The sequence below is a fragment of the Trachurus trachurus genome (genome assembly GCF_905171665.1).
Source record: "Trachurus trachurus genome assembly, chromosome: 13".
NCBI classification, from domain to species: domain Eukaryota; kingdom Metazoa; phylum Chordata; class Actinopteri; order Carangiformes; family Carangidae; genus Trachurus; species Trachurus trachurus.
In genome coordinates, this window is record NC_139892.1 from 26,311,126 (window position 1) to 26,327,286 (window position 16,161).

Consider the following 16,161-nt stretch of genomic DNA (forward strand, 5'->3'; position numbering starts at 1 on the left):
TTCTGCCTTTTTTTCTCCCCCACAACAACAACAATGGCGTGAGGGAGCTGAGCGACCCACGCAGCTCCCGAGGCTGACATACACGACTACGCTACAGTCCCGCTCCCTCCCTCCCTTCTCTCCCTTCCCCTCTTACTCTTCCCTGGCTCGCTCTCCCATTCACAGAGCGACATGCCGTACAACCCTCTCTGAATACTCGGATCGATGTGAGAAGGAGATGAGGTTGTGGGAGTTCAATTGCAGAGCTCCGGCGCTGGCGACAAATTGCAGCCTTGAGTTTTTTCCCGTCTTCAAACGATCACAAAAGCAGCCCAGCCCACTGACAGTCAAAACAGAGACACTATTTGTGCAGCGGCACAATAAACAGGGCTCGCAAGTATTCGCCGCTTCTGTAACATCTGTCCTCATTCATTCTGAACGGATCATTCCTTAAAGTGACAGCGCTGATCACTTGATCAGCATGTGCCAAGTTAACAGATCCTCTGCGTCACCGATACTGCTGCACGAGGGGCACGTCACAACCCTCCACAAAAACAAATCCTCTGCTTCATTTTGCTCTGCAAAATGAAAGAGGCTGGATTTAAGAAAATAGGTGAATATAGCTGGTAGCTATTATCAGGCCTAGGTACAGATGTTACTGGTTCAAATTTGCGGACTTCACGCGTGGTCCACGCGAGACGGCACAAGACTCATGCATTTTTTTTCTTTGGCGAGACAAGAGGTTTTAATGAAAAGCCTCAATGTGCCAAAACAACCGCCAGGTGGCATCTGTGAGAACGGAGGACGACAGGCGGATGACTCAGTGATCTGTGCAGTAATCCACAGCTTAAACTCTAGGCTATTAAACTAGAACTAACTACTGTATACACTGCCTAAATCACAGAAACTATTGTAATATGATAAAGCCTGTCTTGCTTTATGACTTGATGATTATGTATCACATATCGCCGCGATTAGGAGTGGCGCTGTTCATGATACAGAATACAAGAGGATGAAAGGAGAACTAGCTGCAGACAGTAAATAATATAGTAGCCTAGTTTTTCAATGACAAAATGTAACGACGGCAGCTACAGTAGACTATAGCCCACGTCTCACTCTCTTTTTTCGGTCATCTGTCTCGTCATCTCCAAAATGTGTTTTTAAAATGAGCCAACTACAGTACTGTGCAGTAGTGCCGCAGATTTCTCACTCCGCACCTTGTTTGAGAGTGCAGCTGGATGATTTCTTGTGAATGAACGGGTCTGTGTCACTTTGGGGCTGGGCGATAAAACATAGGATAAATAACTTTCCCTCGATAGAAGACGCGGCCGATACAAAGTGACACCGTCAGCCATGCAGCCGGCCTGGACTTTTTATTTTTAATTATGAAGGATCATCTGCGCAAGGCAAAGATGATAGCATCAACAAAACACGGCGTAACACACGCGGCTGTATGGGACAGGCTTTTATTTAATTCAGAACAAACCGCTTAGCAAAAATGGAAAATATAGTCTATAATAATTAATTGATCTGTTGTTTGGCCACTGTTTGAAAATAACCCGAATTATGAGCAAATAATCTGATCCAGAACAGCAGTCATAATCAGACTTCTTCTAAATAAACCTAAACATTAAATAACTGGGTCAGGTCGGACCATGGGGTTATTTTTTCTCTTCTTCTTCACGCGTTGATGTTTTGTGATTTATCTGCTGCCTTGACTCTGCCCTTTATACATGTGCGTTCAGATTAACAATAAAACAAGCCATGGTTGAGTTTATTGAGTTTTAGCTGCTCAATCTCATTGTTTCAAAGAAAAGGGATTGATTTTTATAACGAAATGAAACGAAAACAATATTATATTGATACATTGTTGTAAAAAAAATCCAAAAGAAACGAAAATGAACTAAAGAAAATAACTTTCACACACACACATTAAAACAGTGCGATTGGTTGAAAGCTGATAATTAGCCATGTGCTTATAAGCTGATTGGCCGAAACCAAGAACAAAGCCGCGTGAATGGCCAATCGCCATGTGTTAACATTTCCATATTCCGCACATTCTGTTGCCTTGCCTTGCCTTGCCTTAACGGCCGACATGTAAATCAGCTGTTTCGATGGGCGTTATATGAATAGAGATGTTAATGTGGTACTTTGCACATAGGCTACTTTCTGTAACTGGAAGAAAAACAGCCAGCTGGAAGAATGTGTTGCCTAAATCTTTTACTGTGTGGGAGATCTCCACCAACGTAGCCGGGGAGAAAGTGATCAAAAGTTGTATTGTGTGTTTAATGCAATAATAATATGACCTAACAACAGATGAATTCGTACATAAACAGGTCCTAAATTATGAAATGTCATAGTTTTGAAGTTTAGAGGCAAAACAGGTTTTATTGTCAGTAGTCGCTGGAGGGACGATTGATACAGCTGTTTCAAATGTCCCTCACGCCACCGTGCGTAGTGATTGTGGTCACACTGCGCGATCAATATCTGTATATAAATCACCAAATTAATAGCCTAACTGTTTTGCAATGAACAACAACCGATTTGAATGAACAACATGTATTTTTAATAAACACCACATATTTTTAATGTTCGTGTTTATGACGTGAATCAACAGATATTCAGCAAAGTGAGGGGAAAAATGACAATATGTTCAACTGTGTATCCATAAACATGACTTAGGGCAGGGAAATAAGTAAATTAAATGAAAATGCAGTTGTCCAACAACTCGTACAAAAGAAGAAAGGCGAGTTTAATCGAAATGCGGATCTTGACAATTGCGCACGGGACAAAAATATTTATTTGACCTATTTATATTGTGAGAAATTATGTGACATTTTGGCAATAACAAGTACACTAGTATGTTGTCCGATATGCTTCATAAAAACGAGAGTAATGTCAGTAGTTTCTGTTTAAAACATGCTGTTTCAACCGTCCCTCCTCTGTGTCTCAAACGACCCGCATAGGTGGGGCGTTTGAGACAAATGTCAACTTACGTTCAAAGTTATAAAACAGCGCGATCATCCAACATATGTGTTAAATTACACTTGTAACTAAGAAAATACACATGTGAGTTGTTGATCACATGATAAAAATGTTTGTGTACATAACGTCATCTTTGAAAAAGACGTTTAAATGAAAAGTGTATCAATCGACCCGGCTCTCCCCTAGACTATATTTTCCATTTTTGCTAAGCGGTTTGTTCTGAATTAAATAAAAGCCTGTCCCATACAGCCGCGTGTGTTACGCCGTGTTTTGTTGATGCTATCATCTTTGCCTTGCGCAGATGATCCTTCATAATTAAAAATAAAAAGTCCAGGCCGGCTGCATGGCTGACGGTGTCACCACTCTCATTATCACTGGCTGTTTGTGTTGTCTGTCAAAAAATGGATGAATTAAACCTATAGACTTTGTATCGGCCGCGTCTTCTATCGAGGGAAAGTTATTTATCCTATGTTTTATCGCCCAGCCCCAAAGTGACACAGACCCGTTCATTCACAAGAAATCATCCAGCTGCACTCTCAAACAAGGTGCGGAGTGAGAAATCTGCGGCACTACTGCACAGTACTGTAGTTGGCTCATTTTAAAAACACATTTTGGAGATGACGAGACAGATGACCGAAAAAAGAGAGTGAGACGTGGGCTATAGTCTACTGTAGCTGCCGTCGTTACATTTTGTCATTGAAAAACGAGGCTACTATATTATTTACTGTCTGCAGCTAGTTCTCCTTTCATCCTCTTGTATTCTGTATCATGAACAGCGCCACTCCTAATCGCGGCTATCAGGCTGTCCTGACCATTGTCCCCAAAACGTCTGAGCAGTATTTAGTACGGTGCTGCCACCTAGAGGAAAACAGTTGTGGTGAAAAGTCACGCGATCACGCGATCCTGCAGTGCAGGAAAAACCCCGCAATTTTGAACCAGTAACATCTGTAGTGGTCAGTGGGCTTATGAAGTAAAGATGACTTTAATGTTCAAGTAATTAATAATTTAGTGAAATCTGGATAGTGATTTTGGTCTTGTTTTGCTTCGAAATCTGATCCAGCCCTGTATAGGATCATTTTTAACCTTTCTGAAAGTGAAATGAAAACTTAACTAAGAGGACATGCACTGTATATCCTCCCTCTATATGTAGTATTGCTGTGAAATATGTCAATGTTTTGTTGTCGTCGTTGTTCGGTTTAGTTTGCTAGTCATTTGCTGTTTGTATAAGGTTTTTATTCGTATTTGTATGTATTACTGTCAAGTATAAATATTAAAGGTATGAATAAAAACTAAAGAAAAGAAATCCAGATAGTGCCCTCTTTGGATTGATTCAAGTTGTTTTTTTGTTATACATCTAAAATACAGGTCGCAACCAATTAATCCCAAAATAATCTAATTCAATCGTGTTGGCTCCTCGGCCCTCGAGACCCCATTGAATTGTAGACGATTGAGGTTTCACTCAGCAAAGTCAACAACTACATACACTAAATTAAACAAAATTGTTGCCTTGGACTTTGCTCCACCACAACAAGCGACCAATGCGGTGCTTTTGCAAGAGCAAGCACCTATTTTTTTTTCTATAATTAGCTGCTGCCATTTCCCCACATTTACTGTAACAAAGGAGGCAGATGTGCTCAAACAGCACAAATAAACAGTCTGGGACCGAAATGAGGTCTTGACCAAAAATATTTTATTTCTCTTAGCTACAGCTACATAATATTCTGCTCTATTGTGATGTGACAGCTGTTTTGAGGTTTCCAATATGGGCAATTTACTGAAATAATATTACGCATTTCTGTTTATTTATGCTGCTAAATATTCTCCTCACTATTTAGCTTTGTATTTCAAAGAACTGCTGTATGTCAATGTTACATCAGTGTCAGACAATCCCAGTTTGTCAGTTGCATCGTCTACAACATTTTTAGCACAACAGACTGTTTTGCAAAATAGAAAACAACATATTGCAGGGAAAAAAATGACACAATGAACACATTTTTTAACTAATCAGTTTCCTCCTCTGATAACTCTGCCAGCCTGAGGCAACTGCCAGTCTCAGTTAGCCCCAGGCTGCATTCAGACAGACATTTACCCTGTGTTAAAACAATACAAGTGCCTGTGTTGTGTTGACTTGCATCTATGTCACCGGCCTTTCTAGGGCGGCATCACACAAACATTGCAGCAAAAGTCGCCCCTTCACCAAATACACACAAACACACACACACACACACAAAAACACGTAGCTGCCATCGCTGACCAGAAGTGTACGATGACTTCATCTGAAAGCGGACAGACTGTGCTAGGATACTGCAAAGGTTACTTTTCATACAGATGACTAAGCACTGCAATGTGCTATGGTTTCCTGGTCACATTCACAACATGGATGATCTTTTTTTTTTTTTTTTTTTTAAAGAGAGCACTGGGTGGAGGAAAGCATGAATTAAGAGAGCAGGAAGAATGACAATCAAGATTTATAGAACTGTGTGACTGAAAGTTAAACAATATGCCTTGTTCCCAGCACTGTAAAGATTAACATCCACGTAGGAGCCCTATGCAAAGACAGCGAGGATCGGTTAGCACACACACACTGTCACACAGGTGGCCACTGCTGTGTTTTATTACCCAGGAGAATGGGCCCCGCTCTGTGCGTTCATGGCTGTTAGCTCTGACGTTTCTCAAGCCGTTGGTGACTCAGAGTTCAGGTTTCTCACTATTTGTTCCTCTTAATTGTTTACTGTGCGTTGATGTGACATCGCAGCTGGGCGGACAGGAAACAGGAGCCAAATGACACGGGGGGGAAAATCCGGCTGGTGTCGGAACTAGCCGAGCACTGACACAGTCTCCCTGCAGCTGATGGCATACGCTTACGTGTGCAATGATAATTCAAGGCAATTTGATGATCCTCCACCCTCCAGGTTCCCTGGGAAACGTTGCATGATGGGATAGTACGAAAAAAAAATCTGAGGTGTTCATGCTGTAGCATGTCCTTGTAAATATTCATTTATCCTCTCAGCAATATTCACTCACACAGGTCTACGTATTCATCATTATCTGAGCACAAAGTCTGAGTCTGGCTTTGGATTTTCGTCTGCTGAATATCAAATTAGCACCTAAATAAATAAGCATGTCTATGGTAAGAGGATTTTACTCAAGGCTTGATCTGGTTCTGGTCTTTGCCCCTTTAATATTTTCCAATAAAGAAAAAAAAAGACCCAGTCTGATGCTGCCGTCACTGGCCTCACATTGGAGCTGGTGTTAGATAGGTGATGGGCTGTGGTAGTCCTGACAGACACATCTCTGCTACAGTTGGACTATTCATTTCTGTTAAATTACACTATAGTTCTGCTGGCTCATGCCCTCTGAAATTTCACATGAATTTCTGCAAACTCTGACTCAGACATGCCGTCATGCCGCTTTTGTTCTCCTCGAGAGTCGCTTCCATCTGGCTCCTCTATCACATAGACTGGACCCGTGAAAGGATGTACCGAGTGTAGACCTTCCAGAGCAATCTCTCGTCAGAGTAAAGACACTTTGTACCTTTGTGAGAGTTGTCCTTGGGTTCTAGTTTGCCCTTATGGCTGAGGCCCTTATAGCTTCGTTGCGGGGTTCAGTTAGTTATGCAGTTTCAGGTAGTTTAACATTTGGCCAATCAGATTCACTGTTTAATCTTTTCCACAGAGAGATGTTTTCTCCCTGGTTTTCATCCCTTCATCCACACCAAAAAGATTTCATGGTAAAATACTCATCAGGAAATTACAATGTCAGAAAGAATTTATTCTGGAAATGACAACTACATCTTTGTCATTGTAGTGCAATGTGCAATAAAATGAGTTACAAAGTTAAATCTTTTGTTTATGGAAGCTAAATATTTTGGTGCATATGTTAGTCACCTGCAACACTTCTTTCTGTAACCACTTTGATCGACCAGTATTGGACATCAGCAATGAATAGTTATTGAGTGTTGCTCAGATCAATCTGCTTATTCACTGGAGAAGACATTCAGTACTTGTATCAGCTCTGTAAATTGGTGCAGTAATAATGGTATGGTTTGGCTTACTGGCTCAGAAGAAAGTGTCCTAAACAGTGCTGAGTCACGCACTGTCCACCTCCTCACAATAATTGACAAATAGTGGGCTCACCTCCATTTTCACAGATGGTGGTTCAGACAAGCAGAGTGGGTTGCATTTTTGTCACAACATCTCAGTGCCCTTTGGCAACTCGTGTGTGTGTTTGTGTGTGTGTGTGTGTGTGTGTGTGGGGGGGGGGGGGGGGGGGGGGTTCACATGTCCAGGGGCCTGTCTCCTGTGTCTGGCTATATAGCATACAAGGCCGGCACCCAAGACGGCAGAGTCGAGAGCGAGGTCTTATCATCCCACAGTAACATTAGCCCACGCATGGCATGTCGCCACGAGCAAGACCACACATACTCATGCCTGTGTGCTCCCGGTTCAATTTGTGCTGTAACCACCAGTGAATGCAGAGCATTTTCACACACACACGACCAGAGCAAAACGGTGGGAAGTCTTAGCTGATGTCAGAGAAGATGCTTAAAAAGTTATAAAGTGCTACTTTGTCTTGAAAGCTCTCGTAATTATACATATTTCCCAAAAGGTTGGACGTTGACAGGGTTTCTAACAGCAAGGCGCCTGGACCAAGGAGTGATACTGTGAGCATCTCCTGAAAAATAACAGTTTCTCCACTAACAGCTCATCAGTTTTTTTTCTCAAAAGGGTTTTCATCACTTACACTCTGTCTGGTTACAAACAAAGACCGAAAAAAAAAACCCATCAAAGCACAGGCACCTAACGCAGGCACAAAGAGCAGGAAAACATTAAATGGCAGGTCTAATGAAAAAGAGTAATGTCGAATATGAAAGAAAATATACATGACCATCAGCACAGATAACAGCTAAGTACATAAGCCATTAGCTAGGCTTAAACATTGACAGAAACAGGCTGATTCATCTGTTACCAATTTAGCTACGATCCAAATGGCAAGAGCAGGAAAAACTTTGGGGGGGAGAGGAGCTTAAATGGACAGACGCAGTGAATCATGCTGTACCCGAAGTCTCTAAAAAGGATCATCTCAGGTAATGACCCCAAGACAACAGCTTCCTCTCTGACTCACAATAATTGGTCCAACAGAGCGTTAATACCACGCCAAGACTGGGACAGAGAAACCAAGAACAAAGACTGAGGTATCCTTGCAGCTTCTCCAACTAAAGGTCAGAAACAGAGGGGTCAGCCATCGCTGTGAATCCTCTTCACTGTCACCACAGTCCTGCTTCGCTTTGTCAGGGCCCAGACCCCTCCAGTGGTTCCTGCTCCTCACTCTGCAGCTGTCATTATATTTACACACCTCCTCAGACATGAAACACAGCTGCATCTTAGTCCCAAGAAACACTCAAAGAACAATCCTTGAAGCGCTGTGCAGCAAATGCAAAATAGGAATGTTTTTTTGTTTGTTTGATTTTTATCTCCAGGTGATCAGGAGCAAGACTTGCCTACCATTATATTAGTCGCATTAAACTTCCTGTGCTTTCTACGAGGTACAGAGCAACAGTTTCCCTTGAGGAGGCCATCACAGCTAAAAATGAATGACACAAAAGGATAAAACAACAAAAATAACACGGTAAAGACGAGGCTGTGAAGAGGAACCTATATGTAAGGGGTGATCAAGCTGGCCATAACATCAGTGAAATGCAACCCGCAATCTCCATCCTGTTTCTGTTTTGATTTATTAAAAAAAATGTTTAGGAATCTTCTTTGCTTTTTAATTTGTAATGTATATTAAAGGTTTTTGGTGATTTAAGTACCTTTTCTGATGGTATAGTTGGGTAGAATGGGGTGGGGGTGGCTGTGCCCCAGTAGAGCTTAATGGCTAGCAACGCCCCTGCTCAACACTATTCTTCTTCTCCCACAATGCTGTCTGATGTTATTGAATTGTGTCACAAGTAACCTATCCAAGTTAAAAACCAATTTTTGCTTAGTTCGTATGAAGCATTCATTCAGACAGTGCTGTTATTCATTGACTGAAGCACTGTATGGGTCTCTCAATCCATATGTGGACTGTAAATCCACTATTGACACTAAATGTTGTTCTGCTGAGTTTAAGAAGTGGCACATGTACCATTACGACAAGCTCGCTGAGCCTGGAGGGAAGAATAAGTCGCAAGTTAACGGTTAACAATAGGTTCTTGAGCCATGATTGAACATATAAATATCTAAATAGAGCCCCTGCTAATGATACAATCTGTGCAATTAATCTGAAAAGCAGATCGTATACCAAAGTGGGATCCGTAGATGATTTAAGATCATCAGATTAGGAATGCCATGAACCTTTTTTTTGCCACCAATTGAGATACCAATCATCTAAATTTATGTTTGAGATAGGCCGAAACTAATCATATCTGACATGCGTTGGAGATGTTATATCAGCCTGACACACTAACAGCAGACATGTTGTTTTATGTTGGTGACCCGTAGAAAAACCAGCACACTGAACAAGGTGGAAGGCGGGACCTGACCACACAGCACAGCACAAAATTGGTGCCAAGAGGCATCTATCAATCACTTTTTTGTTCATTCAAATTGCACGATTGGGATGCTAAGAGTTAAATGCCGAACAGGAGTCAGTTCGAGCTCATGGTAGCATTAGAAACTGCACACTCACTCTAATCTCCTTGAAATGGTCAAAGGCAATTGTTGAAATGATGAACTGTGTTTTTTTTTTTTTGCAAGGCCATACATCCATGTAGTGTTGTTGAAAATGATGGTTGATATAGAACCTGAATGTACTGTATAATATAATACTTCCAGCAACACTTCCCTGAAAAAAACCGGCATATTCAAAAAGGATATGGTAATAGTCATAATTTATGGTTCTGGATTTTTAATACTTAAAATAAAACATTAACAATGTTTTTGTTATTGATAATAAAACTGTATTAACTGTGTAACACAGAATCACATTTCGATATGATTTCACATAAACCGAAATCATATCAAATAGCCTAATAGCTCAATAGAAATCTGTTGTTTTGGTATCTTGCTGTTGATCAATCATGTTTGTGGGTATTGATATGAATGAGGGGGATTCACAAACACCCATAGTGCAAAAACAAAGTCAGACACTGCTGTGTTATCTGATACGTGTTATTCCTCCTCACAGGAACACATTTCGGTACATTTCAGTGATCATGAACATGCAGCGCCTCAAACTGGTCCGAGCAGCAGGGTGGAAATGATTTAAGTCAGGAAGGAACACCCACGATTTATTCCTCTCACTCTCATAAAACACTGTAAACACTGATATGGGACGTGTTCAGGTGATCGGGCAACCTTTGTGAGAGGTGGTAAGGTAACTGAATTCCATGAGAACAACAACAACCTCACAGCCCAACACCACCAGCAAAATTTGATCTCTACGTGAACAAAGCCTGATTCAGGTGTGGGTTTTTCCACATTGGAAAATGACAAGCCTGGTGGAAAGGCATGTCATAGGGCAGGGCTAATATTAGCAAGTCTTATCTGGACAAACTGCACAAGACTGAGGAAATGACTGGAAAGATATCACTGTGGGTTCCATGCAGTCCCCCAGGAAGTCACGGAAACTTAAGCAAATCGAACTGATGACCATCAAAATGACAGGGAAATCACCCAGGCTTGTCAGGGCCACTCAGCCTCACTCAGATACTGACAAGAGATGATTGGAGCGGCGGCGTGGTGCAAAGACCACTGTGAAAACTGAGAGATAATGTGGTTCATAGCTGCGGAGCACCTGTTGCCCATGAAACATGTTCCATGAGCAACTGCATTGAGGACACCAAATCCGTTTGGGTTGTTTCAATACTTATCTGACTAAGCACCAGATCTGCATATTTTGTTTGGCATCTGAAACAAGCTACCAAATGTTTAAGGTTTCACAAGGTGCAGATACTACAAGTAAGCAACAGGGGTGAACAGGGTGAAAGAAATCTCCCAGAGATTAAAGCTGAGTTTGATGCATGGGGGTCCTGATTAATCTTCGAACATTGCTCTGAAATAAATGTCAATTCATGTCCGGTTAAAAAATGTAAATTCACATAGTAACACCTCTTTTCATACCGTCACACGACTTTATGTGCAAGATTTTAGAAGCCTTTTGGATTTATTCTTGCACAGCCCTGGCTCCAGCCTCTGTTGGACTACATATCAGGCCGAATAGCACATTAGCATTTCCCTCACGGTGCTGGTCAAACCATAAACAATGTCACTGCCTCTAGTGTTACTGTTACATGTTGAGTAAGCGCTGAATTGCTTTAAGAGCACCCACTAAAATTTCTCAAATTGCACAGATTACGTCTGTGAATGTAGTAGCGTTCCCATGCATCAATACTCCTGGCTTTGGAAAGGCAGGCTGGTGTTATGCAAACAACTGTGCAAATATCTCCGACATTTTCTGCACAAAATGGCCAACGCATGTTATTATGCCTTCACTTTCAACAATCCAGCCTTTACCACATGTTGTCAAATGTGCAACACTTGCAACAACAGCTGCGCACTTATAACCAACAACAGTAAATAAGCCGGAGGGACCATTTCTAATAAATCAGATATGAACGTATGAGGCACATTGTTAAAAGTTAATTTGGGCCTAACTTGATGTAGCAAGTGCGACCAGCAGCTGAGAGATGTGAGGGCATCCGTACCTGCTGTGGGCCATCCCCGTTGACCATGGCTGGGGGTGGTGGTGAACCCAGGATTGGGAGTTCAGGGCTGAGAAGCTGGCCGGACTCCAGAGGTGGGGTGTGGTCTGCCATGTCTCCCTCATTCACACCACTGAAGAGGTACTCCTGCAACAAAGAGCAGCAGCCATCAATGGAGATGTAGGAAGTATAACACAAGGGTGTGTGGCATCCCCGTCCTGTATTTAAAAAGGTTCAAAAGTTTGGCTCCCATGTGATTTAAAGTTATGTATGAAAATACAGGCTGCATGGTGGATACAATAGCTAAATGAAGTGATAAATGTGGATATTTATCTTGATTATTACAAATTGAAAAGATCATCTGTAATTTTCTAAATACGCTGCAAGCATTTTTGTTTTTTAAGAGAAACAACATCACAGAGTGACAAATACCGGACTCCAAACACATGCAAATATTTTGAGAATATGAGGCTTCTGCAGTAGGACACAGGGACATTAGCAATCCTGCATTGTGGTGGAACTTATATTTTCATTATATGATATTAAGGTGCATTTGTGCCTCTTCTTGTGTAAAAGACATCAGGCTGGCATGAGGAAAACATCTCCCCTTAATGTACTCTAGTTTCCAGTAAGGACATAGTGACAAGCTGAATCTCACTGACTGCCTCACATCATAATTAATTTCTAAACACATTCATTGTTTTCCACAGCGAGTCATGTACTGACACATTTTGTGGCCCAACAGCCCACTTCCTTTCTCTAAAAGATATTTTCTGAAGGCATCAGTGAGTAGCCAGGTCAGACCAGCTGTTCCATCCAAACTAAACAGGCCTGGTCACAACCCAAAGAGAGGGTTGACGTATTTTCTTTTCACATGCCGTGTGGGCAAAAGCCATTGGAAACTCCCATGAATTTGTGCCATCGTGGGAGTCTACACTACATGTTCCATTTCGGTAATACTTGTACAGTCCACATTAAATAATAAAATTAAATGGCAAGCCTTGAACATGGATATGGTCAAAAAGAAGCTGGTTTAAAGCAGCCGAGTAGAAAGGAAGAGTTTATCAATAAACATCAGCAAATGCGTCCGCTGCAACTGAAAGGAAAGTAAGTGCAGATCAACCAAGAGGGATAAGCTTATGTGACAGCATCCAGAAAGGTGTCTTTAAAGACAGTGCAATCACATAACTAAGAAGGCTAAGGGCTACACTAACCACTTGTGAAAAGGTTGTAACAGGGTGACATGGCTAACAAACATTCAAACTAAAAAAACTACAACAGAACACCATGAAAGAAATGTAACATGTCCTTGAACCTAATTAGAATCTGGCGCATGCGCCCCTACATCTGACAGTGATCTGGCTTATCTGTTAGCTTTAGCCCCTCCCCTCTTTAAGCTTAAACAACAAAGTCAGTTTACAGTGTGATGGTCAATGAACTGGATTTGAGGGAACTATTGCTGCAGCCGAGGACTGACATGAGATTAGCTCAGCATTACTAGCAGGCTTTAGATGATGGCAGCCTCTTTCTGTGTTCATTAGGCCTCCAAGTCAAACACTGCAATCACTTGGTCTTCATTGCTCTGGGCTAATTTCAAGTAAAAATTTAAATCCATGTTAATTTTTTTTTTGTTTTAATTATTTGCTAAGAGTGCGCTTGTAGCAGCTACCTAGGGGTCACTTAAACAGAAGGAAGCAAAGGGGGAGGGGTATCCTATCACAAGCACTTCTCTTCTTTCCATTTGCCACTGACCACCCACCTTTCACCTTTCACACAAACTGGTAAAGCCATAGATTAATTAATTTCTCCCACAGGAAATAAAGTTGTTGGGTTTTTTTTTCCCAAGAATGATGTCATGTTTGTGTCCTCTGAGTGCCATGTTACCATCACACAGTGCTGGTTGGTACTTTCCCCTCATTACTCCTTTGTCTCGTCTGGATAAATATGTGGCTATTAGAAGCTGTTGATAAATAATCAGAAATCACCACAGCCTCTTATTAAAAAAATCTGTGAAAAACACCAGCTGTGGTTGCATTAGCCTGTGCACTGCCTCTCCTGTTCCACTACAATAAACCTCACCTCTGTACCGAAATTGTGGCAACATCTGTTGTTGTCCTGCTTTAACATCACATTTGACTGTGGTCAAGAGAGCAGTCAGAGAGGACACAGCTGTTTCTCAGTTACAGTTTTAGTAGAAACAGGGGGAAACACCCTAAGTGGTTAGAATAATAGGCTATTTTGTCTAGACAACACTTCTGCTTGTTCCCCATTGTTAAGAATCAGACAAAAAAGCATGAGACTGAAAACTGTACATAATAAAACATAAGGGGAATAAAGCCTCACGTATAAAATGAGTTGGAATTTGTAGTTGTCAGTTTGTAATAAATGCTAAAAAAAAAAAAAAAATGCATCCTATTTTCAAAAAACACTTTACTGTGATGGTTTAGCTGGAACACCTGGATAAATGTTTCCTCATGCCAGTCAGCTTCACACTGCAACAGCTGGCTCTCCATTCAGAGCATGTAGCTGACTTACAGCTTCACTGCACATCCATTGTTACCAGGCCTCTTCATTATCATGTGTAACATGACGCATTATTAATACTAATGTCAACGCAGAGAAGGTAATGCTCCTTATTCGCAGCATAAGCTAAGCCAACTGGGTTAGCCAGCCACCTTGTGCAGCCAAGACAAGACAAAGTCTAGCTACAGGTGTGTTCGCGTAGCATTATGTCACGGCTCTTGGTTATCTAACTGCAGCACTACACACTGCAGTCAGCTCACTCACTGGCTGCAACCGTAACGTTTTATTTCTAGGTGCATTAAAGAGACACACTGTCAAGCAGCAACACGACGTTGAGTTATTGCCAGTAGCGCAGCTAGCGTTACTCACTCAGTCAGTCGGCTCAGCAGCAGCAGCAGCAGCAGTCTTGACTGACACGCCGATGCACAGTGATGGTGGTGGCTCCTCTGCCCGCTCTTCCCACAAATGTTGAACGTCTGCTGCGAGCTCCGGCTACCCGGCTACTTTCTGCAACACCTGAGACGGATACCTAGCTAGCTGGCCAGATAAGCACTGTGCAAGGCAAAATGTGACATGCTAGCGTTAGCTACCCTAATGCTGCCCAGCTAATAAGAGTTAGCAAGATGAAGATGTGCTTTTCCTCGTAGTGTGAACGACGATCGCCTGCGTTAACTACACCTAAAACAAATAGAAGTGACCGGCGAGCGACAGTGCCGATGCCAAGTGTCGATAATGTCAGCAGAATAGCCAATTTTTATCGAGATAACTTTCCATCCAACCCTGCTCCTTGCATAAAAGGCAGGAATTTCGCCATCGCTTACGGGGCTCTGTGCGCATGCGTGTTACAGCAAATCATGACGAATCCCAAATTCCAAGATAAAGATGAGAAACATTTCTGATACAGTCACGGTTGTTTAATGTTAGTTGGTGCCGTGACGTTTCCAATACCCGGTGCAGTTAATGAACTACATCTGTCTTCCTACATTTCCATGACTTAATGGAAATGGTTGACGTGTCTGTGATCGGTTCGTCCACCAAGTCAGTCGCAAAATGTGTAGGTTATGTGTTGAAGCGATTAAATTATTTTTAATTCACCTAAGTGCGAATTAATTCGACTCGGTCTTGCACGGGCACATATTTACGAAAACACGGCTAAACAGCAGGAAATGTGATGGAAACGACTTCATTACCTTAACCACATTCATTCAAATAACTATTCAGTCTATTAATTGATCCTCTTTATTTTGCTTGTCTGTGGTTTAAAAGTGAAATATTATTTTTGCTCTAATAGACTTGGATGTAAATGCAGATGATTGGCTATTAAAGGAAATAGATCTAAATCTAAATCAGCATTTATTTGCTTTGGGGAGCCCATTATATTTTATAATGCTGCAGCGCCAGACTCAGGCTTAGACTTGTGGTGTAACATTACAACTGTTAATCCACAACCTGAATAGTCAAAAGTAGGTCTAATTACCTCTTTTATATACAGTCTATGATAATTACGCGCAGCAAACAAGTTGAGGCTGCTGACAAAATGATCCATGTTTATCTGCACATTAAAGCATTAAACTAATTTGAAATATGTCCTCGTGGGGTTTATTTCCAGAGACATAAATGATAACACATTTGATTTCATTTTGAAATACAATGTGTCTGTGAAGCTTGGATCAATCAAACAAGTGCTAAGACTACCTACGTATATCTCTCTATAGGCACTTCAAGACCAGGCTTCTCCACGGCTCCATCTGCTGGACTTTATAAAGGAGTGCTTGTGCCTCCTGCAGTGTAAAGTGTAAAGGTGTGTGTGTGTGTGTGTGTGTGTGTGTGTGTGTGTGTGTGTGTGTGTGTGTGTGTGTGTGTGTGTGTGTGTGTGTGTGTGTGTGTGTGTGTGTGTGTGTTTTCTCTCAAAGAACTGATGGAAAATGAACATAGAAAACTAGATGACCCCAGAAGATATGGGGGTCGATAGGTGGTGTCTGCAGTGTCCT

At 41.7% G+C, this 16,161-nt stretch overlaps 1 protein-coding gene across 1 annotated transcript in view; it reads right to left on the minus strand.

Moving 5' to 3' along the window:
• fndc3a (fibronectin type III domain containing 3A) overlaps positions 1-15,168 on the minus strand; it is a 51,603-nt gene extending 36,435 nt beyond the window's left edge. Inside the window, exons 1-2 of the mRNA XM_083985282.1 lie at positions 14,540-15,168; positions 11,651-11,794 (exon numbers count right to left, since the gene is read on the minus strand). Of these exons, the coding sequence (XP_083841408.1) occupies positions 11,651-11,761 (111 nt within the window). The 5' untranslated portion in view covers positions 11,762-11,794; positions 14,540-15,168. The remainder of the gene's footprint in view (positions 1-11,650; positions 11,795-14,539) is intronic.
• Between the last annotated feature and the right edge of the window lie 993 nt (positions 15,169-16,161).